The following is a 22,871-nucleotide window of genomic DNA, read 5'->3' on the forward strand; positions in this document are numbered from 1 at the left end:
CTCACTGTTGTGGCCTCTCCTGTTGTGGAGCACAGGCTCCGGACGTGCAGGCTCAGCGGCCATGGCTCACGGGCCCAGCCGGTCCGCGGAATGTGGGATCTTCCCGGACCGGGGCATGAACCCGCGTCCCCTGCATCGGTAGGCGGACTCTCAACCACTGCGCCACCTGGGAAGCCCTTTGTGTATATTCTTATAAGTGATCCACGGTAACAATAATAATAGCAAATGTTTCCTATGAGTCAGGGACTGCTCTAAGCTAATTAGCTTATTGAATCCCCTCAATAATCCTATGAGGATACTATAGACTGAGTGGCTTAAAGAACAGAAATTTTCACAGTTTTGGCATCTGGGAAGTCCAAGATCGAGGTGCTAGTTGACTGGGTTTCTGATGAGAGCTCTCTCCCTGGCTTGCAGATGGCTGCCTTCTTGCTGTGTCCTCACATGGCCGAGACAGAGAGAGGCCAAGCGATCTCTCTGCGGTCTCTTCTTAATCCCACAGAATCAGGGCTCTGCCCTTATGACCTCATTTAACCTTAATTACCTCCTTAGAGGCCATATCTCCAAATACAGACACATCCTAAGTTAGGTCTTCAACATCCTAAGTTAGGGAGACACAATTCAGTGCATAACAGGTAGATATTATTATTATTACTACCCCTATTTTATAGGAGATGAAGTCATGGTATAGAGAGGTGAAAAACTTGCCCAAGGTCACAAAGCTATTAAGTAGAAGGTTAAGGAGGAAAACCATGGTCTTCCTGACTCAAATACTCTATTATAGTACTGAGGACACTGGAACACTCTATTATAGTATTGGAGGCCACTGTAACACTGTAGTATAATGTTGGAGGCCCCTGTAACACTGTACCATACTATTGGAGGCCACTGGAACACTCTATTATAGTATTGAGACCACTGTAATACACTATTATAGTACTGAGACCACTAAAATAGTCTATTATAGTATTAGAGGCCACTCTATAGTGGTCTCTAACCACTCTGTTACACAGTCTCTACATATGTTATAGGTATACGCATGTATAACACACATACACAAACACACATATCCATATAACCTAATACTGTATACAGTTTTATTCAGTAACAATGATCACTCCTAAACTACTCAGTAGTTGAGGTAAAAAAAATCTCCCCAACAGAAAGATGTCTACAAGAAAATTTTTCCTTGTGGGAGAAAAGAACTCAATTAAGAGTATGTGTGTAGACGGTCATGATACCAAAGAGGATAGCAGGAATATACTCAGAATTTGTACTGGAAGGGATCTCAAACCAGAGCAAGAAGTTTAGAGCTCTGTCTATGGGATGTGATTAACTTTCTGAGTACAAACTCTACCCTGACCCACCAGGTCCCGTATGATATGGCCACAGCCAATCCTCCATCTTTGCTTCCCCTTTTTCCCTATTCCTCCCTCAGATCCACTGGCCCTCCTTCCTTTCCTCAGGCACATCCAGCTTATTTCTGCCCTTTGGCACATTTAGACATTCTCTGCATGGAAACGCTGGCCCACATCTGCACATGGAGGCTGCTTCATGTCCTACTGTCTCACCTCTTCAGTGAGGCTTCTGGGATCCTCCATCCAAAAGTAGTCCCTGTATCAGCTCTTTCACATCATCCAGTTTTACTTTCTGACATTATCTGATTTGTGAATGTCTATATTTGCTTATTTTCTGTCTTTATTCCCTCCTTTGAGGAAAATCTCCTTGATAGAGTAGACTTTATTATCATATTCAGTCTGTTGATCTTATAGCAGCCAGACCATCCAGTCAGTGAATGGGAGGATGCAATCAGAAATAAAAGAATGTGGGCATTTCATTATTAAACTAATATTTCATTTTTAGCCACAGGGAAAGTATTACTGTATTCTAATCATGGGAGGTAAGTTTAGAACCTCATGAGTATTGATAAATATCTTTTTTTTTTTTTTTTTTGGGTATGGTATGCGGGCCTCTCACTGTTGTGGCCTCTCCCGTTGCGGAGCACAGGCTGCGGACGCGCAGCTTCCATTATTACTTCCTCCAATCACTGTCTACAGTGAAGCTAAAGTGATACTTTTTTTTTTTGTGGTACGCTGGCCTCTCACTGCCGTGGCCTCTCCCGCTGCGGAGCACAGGCTCCAGACGCGCAGGCTCAGCGGCCATGGCTCACGGGCCCAGCCGCTCCGCGGCATGTGGGATCTTCTCGGACCGGGGCATGAATCCATGGTTCCCTGCATCGGCAGGCGGACTCCCCACCACTGCGCCACCAGGGAAGCCCGATAAATATCTTTTTTTTATACTGCCCCTAAGGGACGCCTAACAAATGTCTTTCAAACATGTGAAAAGATTAAATAAACAAGTTTTTTTCCTGAGTGTTTCTCTTCTCTTCTATTTAGTTAACATTCTCCACCTTACCGACAATTAAATATCAGAGGCAATCTGACAGACATAGGCACACAGGCTCTGGGAGCAAACTGAATAAAGTTTGAGTCCCAATGCTGTCATTGAATGATTCTGGATTAACTGTTTACCTTCTCAGAGTCTGTTTCCTCATATGCAAGTAAAATGGAAATTATATAATTTTCAGAGGTTATTCTGATAATATCCATCAAGTACCTATCACAACAGCTGGCACATATTTAGCGTTCAACAAACGAAAGCTATCTTTATCATTACTGAACTTAAATATAGGTAGGTGAGCCCATCCCTTATAACTCTGATTTTTCATTTGCCTCTTCTCTTTCATTTATTTTGCACACAAAAAATCATAATCTATCTTTTGCCTGATTTATTTACATAGTTTATGTAGATCAGTAGGACTACTGACACACATGATATTAGTTGGAAAATTAGCTTATAATTCCTTAGCTCATGGTCCTTCCTCTATCTTCAAAGCCAGCAACACAGCATCTTTGAAACCCTCTCTGACTCTGACTCACCTGCTTCCCTCATTCACTCATAAGGATCTTTGTGATTATACTGGCCCATCTGGATAATCCAGAATAATTTCCCCATCTGTAGGTCAGATGATTAACAACCTTATTTCCATATGTAGCCTTGATTCCTTCTTTCCATATGATACAACATATTGACAGGTTCCAGAGATTAGGGGGAAGGTCTCTTTGGGGGCCCATTATTCTACCCACTACAAAGGGCCAGGCTTGCAAACTGAAGGAGAGGGCAACAAGCTGAGTCTGGCATTCTCTGGCCCTGTCCGCATCAAAGCAATAGTTGATTCAGCGGCCAAGAGGCTACAAAACCAAGCATAAAGTGGTAGTTAAGAGACTGGAAACTTGAATGGCGCTTTGGGAGACAAAAAGTACAGATTTAAAGTCACTCAATTCCAGACTTGATAAAGGTGCTTGCCTCTATTCTAACTGCCTGACAGAAGCAAAGCAAAATCTCTTTGAAGGTAAATATCATCAGCCAAAAACTCAAACTATCTCCATAATTTTACCTGTTCAATGTCTGACATTCAACTGAAAATTTCTAAGCATTATCAGGAAAAATTACCAAATTACCATATAAAAAAAGAATAAATAAATCTCATGAACACAAAGCTAAGCAAATATACCACACAGGAAAGAGTACATACTGAATATGTCCGTTTATAAAAATTCAAAAACTTGCAAAAGTAATCTAGGCTGTTAGAAGTCAGGACAGTGGTTACTTTGGGGAGGAGGGGAGTAGTGACTATGAGGCGGGGAGGGAGGGGCACTGGTTCTATTCTATTTCTTTATTTAGGTAACAGTCACAGGGGTATGTTCACTTTGTGAAAATTCATTTACCTGTATATTTGTGACTTGTTCACTTTTCCATATTATGTTATAACTCAGTAAGTTTTGTTTTTAAGTAACAAAGTAGAATCAACCTTATATTACACTGTTAAAATTATGCAAAAACCTGTACCTGTGAACATATGAATCAATTAAAATGCAATTTCAGATGTTGAAATTGTGGAATTTTTTTCTTTTTCTCTTTTTTAAAAATATTTGAATTGCTATATAAGTTGTGTTACTTAAAAAGAGACAAATAAACAACAAGATTAAGTCCAGATTATTTTCTGCAACTGAAGAGCCTCCACTTGTCCAGGAATTTCAATATTTTGGAATCTGTCTTCAGAGTTAACTATTTATTGTGGTCCCCAATTCAATACCAGATTCAAGATCGCTCAAGTTTACAGAAGCAGATGGGGCTGACAAGGCACTTCCCATCCTCTCTTGAGATCTCTCTGCATGTAAACAGACACTTCTTTCTGTCCTTCCCTGTCCCATTTTCAGACTTCATATGTATACTGCCAGAACTGCTCCTGCTCTGAGACATTTAGTTTGCCATTCCACCAGTAGTTAATTCTTTGGTATAATTTATCTCGATTTAGAAACTGTAACGTTATAACTTTTCAAAATTTACCTTCACTTGAGCCCAGAAATATGTCTCTCAACTGTTTCCGTTGTCCAAGGTAGTTAATATTTTGTGTAATATTTAAATTTGTTATATTTCATGTTATTTAATGGTTAGAATGACCGGGGTATGGTAGGAAGACTACCTTTTCACATTAGAATATCCGTAATTTCTGCTGGAACTATCAGTTTTTGTTTTTTTTTTTTAAAGAAACCTTTTATTTTATTTTATTTTGCGGTATGCGGGCCTCTCACTGTTGTGGCCTCTCCTGTTGCGGAGCACAGGCTCGGGACGCGCAGGCTCAGCGGCCATGGCTCACAGCCCCAGCTGCTCCGCGGCATGTGGGATCTTCCCGGACCGGGGCACGAACCCGTGTCCCCTGCATCGGCAGGCGGACTCTCAACCACTGCGCCACCAGGGAAGCCCTGGAACTATCATTTTTTTAAACATAAATGAGTAATTCAGGTGATAACCCAGTGACCCCTGATAAAATACTTTGTGATCTCATTTACAGTCCCAAAGCAAAGTACTTTTAAAGTAGTATTCCTATGATTAATTTCTGTTTGGAGCATGGATTTGCCTAAAGGAAAACTCAAGCATTAGAAAGCTATTCTTCCAAATACTTGGAGGTACAGAATTGAGGTCCCAGTGTTACCTCACATAAAAAATTGGGGAATAAAATCAAGTCTAGAAGAATAAATTTTTCCTCTTGAGACTAACTAAGCAAAACTAAGGGGCTTTCTTAATTTCTCCAGAAACTCTGGAGGTAAACAGTGTAATCATCGTGTAAACATTAAGGAAGTCCTATTCATCTTCAAGGAGCTGAGACCTACAAGCTGGAGGAGCAGTGGACAGGCTTGGCCAGAGTAACATCTGACTCCTAAAGGAGAGGTCACAGTAGGGCATCAGATAGATTTTTGTCCTGGGCCTCCACGTGTAATACATGAATGTGATCATAGGTTTGCCAGAGCAGATTACATTGAACCTTCCTCATGTAATTTGTTCACACTCTCTTTTGTTCCCCAAATAGACTAATTCTCTCATTAATGATTCACCTTTTAGGGTTGAGTATTATCCTTTTTGTAATCTTTTAAGTTGTCACCTTAGCTCTTAAATAATACCTACGCTATTGTCTGTCAACTTTTGTCTTAAACATTGAGTATTTGTATTTTAATATGAACTCAGACCACCCTTCCCTGTGGAAAGGAGGGCAAGAGAAGACACCTTTTTGTTGTTGTATGACTTTGCTTAAGGCTGACCATGTCTTATGGGTATTCGGGCTTTCGTTTCAATCTCATCATCCCATTCTTACAACCTGTGTGCCGGGAAGCATTTTCATACCTGACAGAAGCTATCCACTTGCCGTACATAACCAGCCACTTCAGGATCAGATTTAAGGACCTTCCAAACTTTTCTTTCTGCCTTCTTATAATCCTGGTATCCTTTCCAGTTCATGGCCATCAAGGAGCGCTCTGTCAGGGGAGCTGCCACGATGATGTCCAGTTGGCCATTGTAGATTAGAACCTGAAACGAAACTGAGCCGTGGGCAAATGCAGGATTCAGCAGGGGAAGCCAGTCAATATATCTAGGTACAGATAGTGCACACAAGAGAGAAAAGGGAATGTTAGCTGCTCTGGGGCGCTGCTCAGAGATGCCAACCCAAGAACTCAGTAGGATCACTTTCTTCCAGTTGGCTACATACACCAACAACCTGAAATAAACTCAAGCCTTGTCTCAACCACTGCATTCTTCCAAAAGTTTGATTCTTCATAGGAATCTGCATACATCTCTCTTGTTGCAAAAGCATTTGTGCTGTATTACCCAGCAATATAGGTTTTACTTGGATGTATGGCTATGTTAAGGAAGAAGACTGTGGTTACAGTTCAGTGGAACTAAGGAATGGTACACACTGGGATTGTCATGAAGCCTGTATTTGATTATTTTCACTTTTCAGGTCCTGCAGCAGCTGGCAAGCTGGGCATTCCCTCGTGGCTGCTGGTAATCCATGTTGCTTTCCCCTCCTACATTTCAGTGACAACTATAATTTTTTGAGGCAGACAGATAGATGCAGGTGCCTCAAATTTGTCATTTGTTGGAGGCAACCATGTCTGCTATGCCACTTCCAAAGACCTCCTTTCTTAAATAGGATAGCCATTTGTCAAAAATGAGGAATGTCCTTCAAAATGCCTAAGATACATTTTTTTTAGCTAAGTTGATGGGTACTATAGGAGAAACTCTGAGGCAACTCTGGTCTTTTCTTCCCAAACAGCTTTCAAGATATTCAGATAATACCCAATGATGCTGAAGTTGTGAAGCTACTGGGGACAGTGTGAATGGCATTACTCTTCAGGAAAGCAACCATCATTTTTTAATGCAAAGACTTTATAATGTTGAGACTTTGTCCCAGTAATCCCAGTTTGTGGAATAAACTCTATGAAAATGAGCCCAAAGAAATAAAAAATATATATATTTAACAATATTCACTGAAACTTTATAATGACAAATTTGAACACAGTCTAAAAGTTCCATATTAGTGAGTGGTTAAATAACCACGGTACAGAAATTCTATGGGATATTGCAAAGCCATTTAAACTGTTGGACTACAAAGTTGTCACCTCATTCTCCTTAAGTCCAGCCTCTTTCTCCTGAACTCAGGGAGATGGCTATCTTAAGCTTGTGTTCCTCATGCCATTTTTCATTCCAGAAGTGCACATTATGGGGCTCACTGCCCTGCTCTTTGGATCTGTGCTCTTTACTGCCTGTTGATAAAGTCTGAAAATTATTGCCTCATATAATATGTCCATCTTATATCTGTTTATAGTGTAAGTGCAAACTCAGTGGATGATAATGCCAGAAGAAGAATTCTGATTTTAAAAAAATTGTTCATCATCAGCTTTCTCACAAAATAGTTGTGGTTCATTTATTCTCTGTAAGTAAAAAAATTTTTTTTTTCTGGTAAAAATAAATAAATAAACTGTTGGACTAAACCATGAAGCAATGTGGAAAATGCTTATCACATAATGTTAAGTATGAAAGCTGAATGCCAAATATATATCCCAATTATGATATATAAAATTGACATACTTATTTACATATATGGAATGAAACTTAAAAAAAAAAAAGGAATAGAGTTGATTAATTTTGGTGGTGGAAATCTGAGTAATTTTCCCCTCTGTTTTCTACTCTCCTTAGGCTATTTTTCACACTTGTTGATTCTCATAAGGTATTGTCACTCCACCACCAACAAAGAGATTTTCCTCAACTCCATGCTACCTTTGATCTATTTGGAAGCTCTGGTTTGACTCAAGTGAAGACCTTCGGTTGAATCCTCAAACTGGATATAAAATGTTTCACTGCATGTTTCCATCTCTGCCCTCCTGGCACAGGCTTCTTAAAAGGCTTATACATAATTAAAAAGCCCAGGACTTTTACACTCTCCAAATCCTCAAGCAGCAGTGGGCCAGGATTCAGCCTAAGATGAAAGAGCCCTGGGCCTCACCTATAGGAACACAGGGTCTTTCATGTTACTCAGTCATCATCACCACATCCACTCTCCTATGAAGAACCCCCCTTACAGAAAATCCTGATGGATTTAAAGCCTCTTTAAAAAACTCAACTATAGCAATAAAAATTTGCATTGTTTATACAAAGAAATTGCCTCAAAGACCTTGAATACTTATGGCCCATGCAAAACTCCTACAGCTGTTTTGCCAACAGTATGGAAACAATTACACATGATCTGTACCAGGAAACCAGGCTTAAATACTTCACCATTCTAGGAAGGCCTGATTATAGCTGATTAACGAAGATAATCATCTATAAAGTAATTCTTCTAGAATTCAGTGAAAAGATGCTGATTAACTAGCACACACACAAGTGTATGTAGCCATCTTTCTTCTTCGTGGCTACTCTATGAAGCTTGCATCTTTCTGAGAGTCATCAGGATATTGTTACCTTACTATCATCAGGATACTCTGAAACTGGTTTGAATTTTCATCTTTGAGGGATGATAGCAAAATCCACAGGTTACAGCAAAAACAGGCTGATATGTACAGCATTAGGGTACACGTTTGTTGAAATGAAACAAAGCCCATCCCTGAGCCATTTCCCTTGTTTTTCAAGACATCATAAACAAGAATACTAACACTCCAGAATGAGGCAGTGAAGGGCTGGACTGCATAATTTTGTGCATGTGATGTGCAGAAAGCCTACTTTTGGGGGCAAATGGAAATCCTTCCTTTGCAAAGCAAGGAAAACAGTTTTAACTACTAAAGGGCACATAAGTCAAATGCAACAAAAAAAGAAATCAGGTTAATGATCAAGTGAAGTGATTTCAGAGCGGGCATTTAAGGCCGCCTTACATATAAGAATTCCAGAGCTTCTATTTTTATCTAAATGTCACATTTACTCTCTTCAGCCCCCACAGGAATATCCCAGTTGGGTGCCTCCAGGGCTGGGTGAGTGGGTGAGATATCCCAGGATCCGGTGACAGTGAGCTGAGAAGCCAGGTGGGTGTAGCACAGGGCTGGGTGGTCCTGAAGCCGGAGGGCACGTGTTGGCCACCCACATCCTGAGAGACAGAGAAGTTCCAGGACAAAGCTTAAACCGCAACGGGTTGGCCACTTACGAAGGATCTGCACACATTCGCCCACTTCTTCCTGGTGGGGTGATCTGTCCCGGTTTGCCCTGGACAGAGGAGTTTCCCAGGATGCAGGGCTTGCAGGCTAAAACTGGGACAGTCTGGGGCAAACCTTCCCCTGAGGTTTGCTGGTATTTTAAGCAACAGGGTGTAAAGACAGAGAGGTGGAGACAGAAATGAATGCAGCTTTTAGCTAGCTTCCCTTGTCAGGAGTGACTCTAACAAAACAAGGGGCAGGGAAAGCGCTGGTTGGAGCAGGTTTCCAGGGACACACCAGGCAGCACCCCTGAACAACCAGTGTCCTCACTTTCCTTTCTGGTCAGCTGTGAGGCCTCAGTTAAAGAGCAGAGGCACTGCTTTTAGAGAATTTTCTTTTCTTTTACTACTTAGAGGTCTGACTGGTTAGTTTGTTGAAACTCATGGTGATGCGAAGACATGGAAAAATACTTATTAAAAAAATCAATGAAAAACTATGATCCCACTGTTCATGCTCTACAATTACTATATTTTAAAAGGATGCTTCAAACTTGGGAAAAGAATACATCAAAATACTAGCAGTTAAGGTAGTCAAAATATGGGCAATTTGTTTTAACTTGGCTATTTTCTAAGTTTTTGGGGTATGTTGGGATGCTTCCATAACGAAAAAATAATAAAAAGAACAATAACACTAAGAGGTTGGACACCTCAATTTGGCAAAAGATGGGTCTTTATTGGGGAATAATTTGTGCTAACTCAAGTATTACCAGCTCTCAGTTTTTTTTCATGGCAACTAGGTAAACAGCATAACTTTAGTTCAATCACAGATGATCTTAAAAACTCATTCCAGAATTCAAGCACTTACAAGAGATGGCACTAGGTGATCTGGATTACTAGCATCTCTCTCTCTCTCTTATTTTTTTTCAAAAGGAAGAGATGAGAAAATCATTTTTTTTTAATGTTCTTTACTTTTCAAAGTGTTTTCATGTACACATAGCTTTATTCACATCCAGCTTCACAGGGCGGGGATGAGAAGTATTACAAGGCCCGCCTCCACTTTACTGTAAAGGAAATCGTGACACAGGGAGGTGTCAGAATGCATTCTAGATCCCACACTTCCAAACTTCTTCCTAGAACGCCTTAAGAAAGGAGCTAAATTCCTGCGAACAGCAAGCATTTACTGACTCCCCACAGCTACATGTTTAAGTGCTACTCCAAGCCTTAGGAAACAGAGAGTTGGTAGAGAAGGAGACATAGTTCACATCTCCGGTTCAGAAACAATCTCATCTGTTTGTCCAAGTCTGGAGACATCTCTCGTTCCTCACTTTGGCTCTATGGACCAGGATGTGTGCAAGGACATTACTCAGCTGGCAACAGATGCCTCACTTCTGTTATAGGGACTGGCCCTCATTAAGCAGCTGTGGAACAGCATCAGCTCCCAAAGAAGAGAGATCTCTTAGCCCTCACTCCACCTGCAGCCCTTGCACAGTGCCTGACACCCCATGAGACGTATGGACACTTGTAGAGTATAGGCAATTGTGCTCTTTAAAGGCTTTCTGTAATGCTGTATAGTGACTGCCGTTTTGTTTGGCCCAGGTCCACTCCCCCTTCCCCTGGTAACTGTATCCCCATTCCCTCAATGGATACAGCCCTAGTGGAGGCTGGCGATCAGTGTTCTTCCTCCTCTATGCAAGGGATGAGCATGCGACCTAAGCTAGGGCACTCAAATGCTCTCTCCCTAGAATTTGGATTGTGGACAGAATGACACAGGGTTCCCTGATGAGTCTGCCCATTAGTTTTGCTACCTGGATCCCCAGAGTTTTCCCTGGTCCCTATCTTTCCTCACTCCAGTTCCTCAGTTTGTCCATGAATTCTGTGACATATCCTGTCTTCTGACCAGTTCTTTTCATGCTTCAAGTAACCACATTTGCTGCTGTCGCTAAAAGCATGAAATCCAAACTCATACACCATTGGACCAGTGCCTCACATGCCGCGGCATGCAGTAACTGGGAATTCTTGGACATGTGGTTTAACCTCCATGAGTTGTGGTTGCCTTTCCTGAACATGTAGATTTAAGACCTACATCTCACTGTAGTGAGAATTAATGAGAAAATATGAACAGGGTTCTAAGCACAGCACTGGATACAAATTGGGGGAGTTAGGTAAATATGGTCCTCCTCTTCAAGTAGGTTGATAATGTGATAATGACTTGGAAGACTGACTCAACAAAGAACTTCTAGAATAAACCTCCAAAATATGCATATGGTCTTTCTGTGTCAAATACTTGGTTGTCAGTCTCACTCTTTTAGACAAAGGCCAACAGTAGGAGGGAATCCAGCCAGGGTAAACCTGAACTCTATGTACTCAAATGCATGAAATAACATGCCTTTCATGACTAATTTTACACACATTGGGCATGGTGTCTCAGCAGTCTTTTCTTGGTACTCAGAGCCATAAGTCTATAAATTACCCTTTAAAAGGAACTTGTAATTTTGAAGCATCCCAAGGAATTTCCCCATACCTAAATGCTAGAAAGGTATGGTTAAGAGTATAGCTTTTAAAAGGACATTTGGGAATAGTAGAACTCTCTCATTGTTCTAATTATGTTGCAGGAACTGTGCTAAGCATTTTACATCCATGATTTTACAACACCCCCAGAAGGCAAGTGTTATTTATGCCATTTTAGGAACAAAGGGACAGAGATGCAGGGAGGTGAGCCAGCTGGTAACAGAGATTCAAGTTCAGATCTGCCTGAGTCCAAAGTGTGTGCTTCTAACCCCTCTTCTATACTGCTCAGTGTATTCCGCTCCCTCCACTGCCCCCCACCCAGAGAATACACTGAACAGGTGGTTTATTCTTTGTAATTACACATGCAAGGAGCAAACTTAAATGTAAGCATGACTCTTTGGAATGAAGGATACATGTTTATAGTTAAGAGCACAGGCTCTGTAGCTGGGTTTGAACCTAGCTCTGCCACTTACTAGCAGGATTATCTTGATTAAGTTACATAGCCTGTCTAGAGGTCAGTTTCCTCATCTGTCAAACGGATAGAAGAGAAACATATATGAGAGAGAGTCAATGGGAGAATTACATAATATAATGCATGTAAGCTCTTTGTGTCCCAGGCACATAGTAAGTGTTCAGTTAACGCTAGCTATTATTATTCTTGCATTTGAATAATTCAACATAGCTATTCAAATAGCTCCACAATTTCCAAATGAGATGTTACCTGTGGATTTCAATTGTGATTTTGGAGGTAAGAGTTAGAATAACTCTTAGGATGGCAAGAGTTCTAACATAACTGCACTAGGTCATCAATTTCATAAAACAAATGGCAGGGGCTTATAAAAGTCGTATGACACTTGCAGACAGGAGCCTTGAGCTCCAGCCCTGGCTCAGCCTCCCAAGGCCTGTGCTACTGAGTGCCTTGGAGCTGTCATCTACTCACTCTGAGCCTTAATTTTCTCCTCTGTGAAGTGGAATATCTACATCCTAGAGTTCTTAGGAGGACCACATGGGATACTGGTTATAAAAATATCCTATAAGCTGAAGAGCAAGGTTTTGTTATTGTTCTTGTTACTCTTTATTAAGAATAATCTGAAAAATAAATTTCTATAGTGGTGTGCAAACGTTTTCAATTGGCTGCATTTAGCTTGCAGATATATTCATCTAGGTCCACATGGTGTTGTTATTGTTTCTGCAATTAGATGCTGTCATTTAAATACCCAGACATCTGACCACGCCAGGCCTATATTTCCACTCGGCCACGATGAGTGCAGGCTGTGCAATAGTTATCTCCCTAAGACACAGTCCTACCCCTTCCTGAGTGTCCTTCCCTCACCCCCAACAGAGGTGCAAGGGCAGCTGTCATTTATTCAATGCTTATGCTATCGTTCTTCTTAGAAGAGAAACATAGTCCTCTGTATCCATGTCTCTGTCACGGGTAGAAAAGAAAGATCAATAGGTCTCAATCCAACTCTACTCATTCATTTCATTTTCTTCAGCTAAGTTTCACTTCCATGCGAAGTGGAAAGGAAGTGGCCTTTTGTCTAGCTGGAGAAAAGAGTTCCTGTTCACTTATACATGGAATGTGTTTGTTTGTTTGTTTAATCTGCTCATGTGAAATTTCTATTTATCCAACAGTAAATCTTTGTGGTGAGCCTAAGGATTGGGCACCAAGAGAACAGACATGAAAAGATGTGACCTTGCCCTCCTTATACTCCAGATATTTTTTTAACTTTTCAATATAGTGAATAATCAAAAGAGGAAAAGCAAGTTTACTCTTTCGTTCTCTAAGTTTTCCTTAAAAAGAGGACTTTAAAAAAGTCAGTTTCACTTAAATCTTTCTAAAATTTAAATCATTTTAACATTTCAAACCATAAACTTTTCAGGTTCTGGATGTACATAAATCAGTAGTTTTTTCATGGATTTCACCCTCTCAGCAAGAAAACCTCCCTCTAGGAAAGACCTAGTGAAAAGAATCAGATGATGATTAACCCTTATTTTACACAGTATAAGCTTCTGAAGGATAAATATTTTCCAGGCAGATATAAAGCAACCAATTGTGTCAGCTAAAGATAGCTGCACGCCAGTTTACCTGCCAACTCAACTAAGAAGATCCCACAGCCTCTAAACTCAGATTTTGACTTCAAGTAAGTTCGGGGGACAAGGGATGATACTCAAAGGGGAAAAGAGACAACTGTGTTTTTGATGGTAGCTGTGAACACTTGAAAGAAGGGGTTTGGGGCAAAAATGTATATAAATGTGCATTTTGTTATATTTTCATTGTTGCCTGTATTAAAGCCTAAGACTGAAAATAAATCACACGAGGCCCACTTTCTGGTCTAAACTTTACCTTTTTAAAAATCCAAACCGAAACACACGTGTTGCTGACGGAGAACACAAAGCATTTCTCTTTAAATCCCCGATACCTCCCCTACTTATTTGGAAAATTACAGAGATGCCGCAGAAGGAGGCTTTGGTCTCTCAGCACAACAGGAAAGCAAACTGAGCTTTTGTGAGAAGGCTGGATTTTTGTTGTTGCGTTTTTAGACGAAAGATTTATGCTTATATTTTGGCCCATTTACAATCCATCATAATACTTTGCAGACAAAGTTATGCTCTTTTCCCAATGATCCAGTGACCTTAATCTCTAACATTTTGTGGTTTCCTGTTTGGGGAAACAGCCTAAGCTATTCCAGGCTGCACAGCATTCCCAGTTGGCTGCTGTCTGTCTTAGTTTTGAATGTTCTCCTGTTCGCTAATCAAAAAAAAAAATTTTTTTTTAAAAGAAGCCTTCCCTACAGATGCTAAATCAATGAAACTCCTACAAAGCAGCCCCCCACACTTCCTCTTCTGGCTGCCTTACCTATCATTCTTCTGTTACAAACTCCAACATAGCCAGGAGTTCTCTCTGCCTGGAGCAATTAGCATGACCCACCAGTAACTTTCTCCCAAATAGAAGAGAATTAATTTCATTAATATCCAACTCAACCCAGGGCAATCCCCAAGGGTTTCTCAAAAGCTCAGCTGCAAAAGAAAAACAATTTCAGCTATATAGTATAACGTTTAGCAATTTTCCCCACTGGAGGCAGAGTTGTTATTCTTCCAGGGACAACGCCTGGGCCCCAGTTGCCCCTCGCTCGCACTTTTGGTCCTACTTCTTCCTGGTGACTTTGCAGGGATATAGGGCTATAACACTCAGGAAGCCTGAGTCCCCAGGGCCTGCCTGGAGGAGACTGTGGCAGAAAAATAATGCCAGCATTGAATGAAACAGTACTCACTTCTGCAACCAAGTCGCTCTTCAAATGAGACATACTTTGCTTCCAAGTTTAAGGAAGACAAAGAAAGAGAGAAAATGGACTTAGAATAAACACCCCCATGTTCGTGCCATTCCCCTACCAGCTAGTTTTGCCAAGATGAGTAAAGAAAAATGAGAGTGGGGCAGGGAGTTTGAGTGAGTGTCCAGTGATTATACAAATAATAGTGAGTGTCCAGTGATTACACTAAGAAAATTATTCCTGCTTTCTTGCAGCTTAACTCTAAATAACTTAGTTGCTTTTAGAATGGAACAAGAAGCAAAGCCAACTTGAAAATTATCCAGTGAGCCATCACTCCAACCCAGGGATCTTTGAAAAAATTTTAACTACCTAGAACAGCATAATTAACATGACTTTTAATAATGACCCAGGGCTTCCCTGGTGGCACAGTGGTTGAGAGTCCGCCTGCCCATGCAGGGGACACGGGTTCGTGCCCCGGTCCGGGAAGATCCCACATGCCACGGAGCGCCTAGGTCCGTGAGCCATGGCTGCTGAGCCTGCGCGTCCGGAGCCTTTGCTCCGCAATGGGAGAGGCCACAACAGTGAGAGGCCCGCGTACCGCTAAAAAAAAAAAATAAAAAAAAAAAAAAAAAATAATGACCCAGAATAATATTTTCCTCCCATTTGAATAGAAGAGTCCTGGGGGCCAACTCTAGGGGGTGCTTTGCTCTGCTTCTTGTTTCAGGGTCTGTTCTCATAGCCCTTTTCTGATCCCCTCACCTCTAACCATCACCTCTCACCTATTGTCTATCCTCAGTAACTGGATTTAATGAACTCAAAGTGCTCCAGGAGCAGGCCTGCCTCTCCCCCAGACAAGTCTCTCCAGAGAGGAGTGTCCTCCCTGGTTGTCAGAATGTCAGCTTCAAGGTCATGCCGAGGGTCCTCTCCAAACACTGCCCCATGCTTGCCAACGTTATCACTCTACTAAAAAAAATGGGCTGAGGAACCAATTTCTTTATCTTTCCACATTATTAAATGTACTTAATTAACCAGTACACATTTGCACATAAACCAAACCAACAAGAAACAGCCCCAAAAAGCAAACAAGAATTGCTATAATTTATAATATTTAAGTCTATAGGAATTGACTCACACTCATCAATACAGTAGCCACTGGCCACGAGCACTTGAAATGTAGCTAGTCCAAACTGAGATGTGCTCTAAGATACACCCTGAATTGTGAAGAGTTAATACAAAGAAAAGAATGTATAATCTCTCAATAATTTTTTAATATTGATTAAATGCTGGTATGATAACATATTGGATATACTGGGTTAAAGAAAACATGTTATTAATTTCATCCGTTTCTTTTGATATTTTTAATGTGCCTTCTAGAAAATTTAAAATTCTATATGTGACTTGTATTTCTATTGGACAGCAGCCATATACCTTGGATTTGGTATATCCTGCAAAGAAAATTGGTCCCTTTGTCAACAGCTGCCAGATGACAGCAGTAACTTCCAAGGACAGCCACTCTTAGAGGAGTGATCTGCAGTTCATGAAGCTAGATTAAGCAAATCAGAAAGAATTTCCTATGGAGGAGTGGAAGATGCTCCTACAGTCTCAATCATTACAGCAGAAATAGGTAGGAGCTACAGGAAAACCCCTTGCCATCAAGTCCCCCTGCCAGCTCCCTGTTCCCCAACATTATCAACATCACTCAAGTTCAAAAAAACAATAGTTGTTGCCATAAAATTGAATGGATTTACCAAGGATTTTGAGGGTGAACAAAACCTGAAAGCTGAGCCCCTGCCACTAAACAGTGTCACTGCTGCCCTACTACCCGTTGTGCCCAGGCAGGACAGGGAATGATCTCCCTGCTGAAGTTATCCTGAGGGCCAGCTGAGAGCAAAATGGTCTTGTTGCAGGAGGAATGCTAAACCACTTGGAAAAAGCATTAATTTAGAGGCACCTGGAAGCTCCCAAAGGAATATAAACAGTGGGAAGGGAGGCCTTAGAGTACTCACCAAGCAGCAAGGTGCAGCTCACTTTGGATTTGGGCTGGCCTTTGAGACAAGTCGACCCACTTCTCCCATAATAAACTTTCCTTCTAGCTTGAGAAAATTCTAGTTCTCTGTGGATGAAGATTACTTTGCCTTTCTCTTAGGAGAGGACTAGAGGGACAGTAAGTAGGCCCTCATCCAAAGAGCCAGAGAGGTCACTTCTACAAGTCTAATTCCTACCTGTTGTTATCAATCTCCAGGTGAGTAGCAAAGTCAGTGAAAAGTTTCCAGCCAGGCTGATCTCACGAAAGAAAGCAAGTGGCTGGTTGTACAGCTTACTTTTCTTTATCAAAAAAAATTTTTTTAAAGTCTAAGTGGTGCTCTGGCTCTTTATGTTTTCATCTACATGGGAAAACCTGGTATCAGTCAGGTTGCAAGATTCTCTGCCCCATACTTTCAATAGTGATATTCACCAAGGTCCCCTCATTACTCTGCAATTAGGGTTTTTTTGGTGTTTTTTTCCTTCCCCAAACACAACTCCCCCTTATTTGGTAAGGAAAGCATCCCTTTCCCTTTTCTTCCTAGAGAACTGTCAAATGGTCTCAAAAGGATTGTACACATCCCTGTAACAAATAGGGGGACTGTCAGGGGGCTGAAGAAATAGACTTGAAGGTGCAGTGAAAGGAGCACCAGGTGAGGAAAATCAAGACGGAGGAGGTCAAGGGCTCCTGCCCAGAGCGATTCTTTCGAAAGCTTGGTTGAAGGTTCTTCTGGCTTTCATTTAGTCACATGCCATTCGGCACAAGGATACCGTGCCGGGTGCTGTTACCCAGTGACAACACTCGAGAGCCGCTCATAACGAGCAAGTAGATAGCACAGGCTGCCCCATTGCCTGGGGGTGGGGGTGGGGTTGGACGACTTCTACAGTGCAGGCCAGGCAAATCCAGTGGGGAAAAGCCCCTAGGAAGAGCCCGAGAGGTTGTGAATGTGGCTTCCTTAGGCAGTGGGGAGTATGTGAACGCTGCTCTCCTTACTGGACTACAAGGCCAGGGCCAAAAGCCCCGGAATTAAGTCATCCACATTCAGATGGAAGCAGAGGAAACTGCAGTGCAAAGAGCCCTGGGCCTGGAGGCAGATCCTGTGGCAAACAGACTTAAATGATGATGGTGACGATGATGACTGTGATTAGGAAAACCCAAACCCAAACCCAAACCCAAACCCTGGCTCTATCACATCTGATGTGACTATCATAGAGAGCAAATAAGCGCCCTAGTGCCAATCTATCCATTAAACACAAGTAAAGCTTATTTCTTAATTTCCTTTTTCTAAAAAATAAAATATTAATGTACACTATTTTCCTCCCACACCCCAGGGGACGGTGGTTGGCACACGCTGCTTTGAAGACGACTGGTTTCCAACAATCCAATCTTTTAGAACATGTTGGCATCGTTTTGCATCTTCTCCTGTTATACTAAGACACAAGAAATAAACACTGAGAAGCTACTGCAGCGTGGTGACATTTATTGCACAAGAGATATTCCTCATTGTTTCCAGAAAGCAATACTCTTCTCACACTTTCCATATTTATCTTTTCAAAGTAAAGTCAACTGATGTAATTGCCTGTGTTTCATACCAGCTGGATTTCATAGCAACTGGATTTAAATGTGCATTTCTTAGTTTGTTGATTTTTAGGTCCCTGGAATCTACATAACAAATGGTATCACCACTTAATATCTTTCTTCTTGTAACACCCTCACTCTGCTGTATTTGGGTGGCTCCAGATTAAATTCTACTTTTATGTTGCCATAAATCACAAACGTACTTTCTAATGTTTTGAGCATGAGGTACCTTCAAACAACACATCATCAACAAGCAAAGCAATTTGAAATAAACCAGAATATATTATCAAATGGCTTAAAGAAATAAGTAAGAGTAAATAAAAATATATGCTCGTTCTCATTTGAGTATTTCATCCCAACATCAGTTTAAAGGACAAACAAGAAAAGGCGTCAATAGCATGGCAATTTGGGGTGAAATCAAAATCTGTTTAATAATTTATGGGTATGCTGTTTTCCTTTTATTCATTGAAATGCTTAAAAATCAAAGAAGCCCAGAAGAAGCATGCCTCATTAAAAAAAATTACTGCTGGGCTTCTCTGGTGGCGCAGTGGTTGAGAGTCCACCTGCCGATGCAGGGGACATGGGCTCGTGACCCGGTCCGGGAAGATCCCACATGCTGCGGAGCGGCTGGGCCCGTGGGCCATGGCCGCTGAGCCTGTGCGTCCGGAGCCTGTGCTCTGCAACGGGAGAGGCCACAACAGTGAGAGGCCCGCGTACCAGAGTCCACCTGCCGATGCAGGGGACATGGGCTCGTGACCCGGTCCGGGAAGATCCCACATGCTGCGGAGCGGCTGGGCCCGTGGGCCATGGCCGCTGAGCCTGTGCGTCCGGAGCCTGTGCTCTGCAACGGGAGAGGCCACAACAGTGAGAGGCCCACGTATAGCAAAAAAAAAAAAAAAAAAAATTACTGCTGTTCTTGCACTTGGATTATAACTAAAATAGGTAAAAGTAATTCACAAGGACCCCGACAGTATAACTGATTTTCAAATGCATACTATTTTTATTTGCCTGCAAAGTGATGACTGCTTATTGATAGTATGATTACATAAAACACATGTCCCAGGATTAGCTTCCCTCTCTTCTGTTAGGCTTCCCTAAAAACTACTCCCTCCTCACAGAAGTTTTTCACAGAATGGTACTGGCATTCTCCTTATGGTCTTCAAAGGGTTTGAAAGAAAAGTGATCATATCAGATTATAGTCAACAAAGCTAGACTTTTCCCATCACGGTCCGATGGAAGCTCAGAGTCCAACTTAGCAGTTGAAGAACTGGACCCAATTAAGTGTTAAATTTTTATTGGTATGCTAGACATTTATCAAATCTAGTTTCCTGGCACTATCACCATTGACAATTTGCCATCAGAAGATGTTATGAAGGAAAATGCCACAAGCAATTAAAATGACTGCTAAAATGACTTAGATTTACTAGAAAAATTTACCTTTCAAACTTCTAAGTCACATCCATTAGCCAGGAATTGCCCATTTCTAAATGAAGATCTTTTGATAGCCTAGGATAAGTAAATAAAACTCTTGACGACCTGGGTGTTAAGATTTCAGTCTGGTGGTGAAGCTGAGAAGCATTAAGATCCTGCATTCTGAAGATGCAATTAGTTGAAACTTAATGAGCTGCAGAATGATAAGTGACAGGGAAATGAAACTTTATATTCACAATTTCCTGACTAGATGAACTTTTAAACACAGCAAACTAAGCCCTACCCAAGGGCAATTTAACCTTGAAAAGCAAAAGCATATGGAGGTATTAGCCTTTGGAGATGGTACCTCTTAAAACTGCAGTGGCCTTCCAGACAACTTAGCAACAAGGGCAACCTCAGTCCAAGGGCAACATTTTGCTTTGGATCCAAATGGCCTCTAGAGCTGTAGCTCCTGTTTTTTTGAAATAATGGTTTTATACAGGAAATACACCACACACACACACACACACACACACACACTCTCACACACACACACACACACACACACTAACATTCTCTCTCTCATGTACTCTTAGTCTTTGAAAATATAGCTTATATATTTTTAGGAAGGCAAGAGCTGCAACCAAACAGAGAAATGGAGGTTGGAAACATATTCAGAATCTCTAGCAAGAATCTTCATAAGAAAACGTAACTTCTTTATCATAAAGTTCTAAGGACCGGGGGGACTTCTACAAAGAACACGGGATTCAAAACCAATAGCTTTTATGGGGTATGGGCTGCATTTCCTGGATTTTAGAGATGCCCTATCCCTATCTATCTATCCATCTATCTATCTATCTATCCACCCGCTACTGTATTTTATTACTTTGAAAATCAGGATACATCTTACAATCAGTGTATTTGTTTTTGTTTTTTAAAAAATGCTGCTTAAAAGAGGAAAGAATATAACATACATAATATAATCAATAGTAACTGGAGTGGTGAATTATTTGCACTTACTAAAATTCAAATAAGTTTACTATAAAGACAGCTTATGACGTAAATGAACAGATCATCTGTCTTCTTTCTGTCATTCTGTCCTTTTCCCTCTCCTTTCCTTCCTTCCATCCCTCCTTTCTTTCTTCAAAGTTTACTGCACACTACTATGTGCTAGTTGCTATACTAGGCAACTAAATCAGAACCTTTGGTGGAGGGGGTCATAATTAAGTATTTTTTAAAGCTTCCCAGGTACTTCTAATGCAAAGAGAGCAACGTGAACCACAGCTGAAGTGGAAGAACAGTTTAAGAATGGTAGGAAAAGAGATTAAGGGAAGTAAAATGTTCTAAGCAACATCTACTCTCTGTGAAGCCTTTTATTACTTCCTTTGTTCCCAAGACAATTCTTCTTTCATTATTAACGTTTGTTGAGTGCCTACTATGTGCAAGGCACAGTGGTAGGCCCTGGGTACAGAGTGGTGAACAAGAAGGTAAGATGGCTGCCCTTACACGGTTTGTTGTCTATGAGATAGAATTTTACAGATTAGGAAGTGAAAGGGAGAACTTCAATTCCAGGCAGCTTGACTTCTGACACCGAACATATTTTAACATCACCATCAGGGAGTTGTAACATAATTTGCAAGTAAATTGGCTACCCACCAATGAGCATAGAGAGCCAGGTAGAAAAAGATTATTTTAATTACCTATTTTGGATTATATAATCAATGTCTACCAACGAGGAAAACTGATGGAATTCTCTGTGAGAGTAGATCAGTGTCCTTACCTCCACCAATGCCTCATAATTCTCTGAAGTATGCTGAGGGACTTAAAGTCATGGCCATACTAAGCAGTCCACATGCTCACAACATGGTCAATTAAATCTCTGCAAAGCATTAATCACAGTCTACCTCCTTCAAAATTTTATTGTATATATTATATATACACCAAAGAATGTATTATATCTGTAGGTTAGGAAGTATAAGAATAAATATACATTCACAAACGCACCAGCCACCTTAAGAACTAGTATAGTACCAATATCATTGAATCTACCCAGTGAACTTCTCCCCTATCCCAACCCCCGTCTGTCTACCCCACAGAGAGAACCACTATATAATACTATGTCATTTATAGGCAATATCCAAAGTAGGCAAATCCATAGATACAGTAGATTACTGGTTTCCAGGGGGTGGAGGGAGGGAGAAAATGGGAATTACTGCTAAAGCATAAGGGGTTTGGGGAGAACATGACAAAAATATTCTAAAATTAAACAGTGATGATGGTTGCAAAAATTTGTGCATATTTAAAAAACTACAGACTTGGGGCTTCCCTGGTGGCACAGTGGTTGAGAGTCCGCCTGCCGATGCAGAGGACACGGGTTCGTGCCCCGGTCCGGGAAGATCCCACATGCCGCAGAGCAGCTAGGCCCGTGAGCCTGCGCGTCTGGAGCCTGTGCTCCGCGACGGGAGAGGGCACAACAGTGAGAGGCCCGCGTACTGCAAAAAAACCCAAAAAACAAACAAACAAAAAACTACAGACTTGAACATTTTAAATGGGTTAATTCTGTATTATGTGAATTATATCTTCAATCAAGCTGTTAAAGAAATAGTATAAAAAAATCCTGCATACTTTATGTAGCCTGCAAAATATTAACGTTTTAAATAACCACCATGCAATCATCAAAAATAGAAAATTAACAGTGATATAATACTATTTTCTTGCTACAGATTTTATTTAAAAGTTTCCACGTGTCCCTTAATAACCTTCTTCTGATCCTGGATGCAATAAAAGGTCACATGTTATATATATTTAGTTGTAAATTCTCCTTAATCCCTCAGTGTTTGTGTGTGTGTAGGTCTGTGTGTGTCATTCATGTCCTTTGACAAGTACCAGCCAGTTATTTTGTGGCTAAATTTGTCCCCTAATTTGAGTTTGTCTGCTGTTGCCTCATGATCAAATTCATTCATTTTTGGCAACACACATTAGTGTTGTTGTGTCCTTCTCAGTAAAACATATCAGGAGGCACAAATGTTAATTTGTCCCATTACTGGTGATGTTAACTTAGATCCTT

General features: G+C 41.1%; 1 protein-coding gene across 1 annotated transcript in view; it reads right to left on the reverse strand.

The window, feature by feature from the left end:
• CPVL (carboxypeptidase vitellogenic like) overlaps window positions 1-22,871 on the reverse strand; it is a 105,597-nt gene that overhangs the window by 21,700 nt on the left and 61,026 nt on the right. The window contains exon 11 of the mRNA XM_007466093.1: window positions 5,740-5,922. Coding sequence (XP_007466155.1) covers window positions 5,740-5,922 — 183 coding nt within the window. The remainder of the gene's footprint in view (window positions 1-5,739; window positions 5,923-22,871) is intronic.

This window comes from Lipotes vexillifer, unplaced genomic scaffold (assembly GCF_000442215.2).
Source record: "Lipotes vexillifer unplaced genomic scaffold, Lipotes_vexillifer_v1.1 scaffold150, whole genome shotgun sequence".
Classification (NCBI taxonomy): domain Eukaryota; kingdom Metazoa; phylum Chordata; class Mammalia; order Artiodactyla; family Lipotidae; genus Lipotes; species Lipotes vexillifer.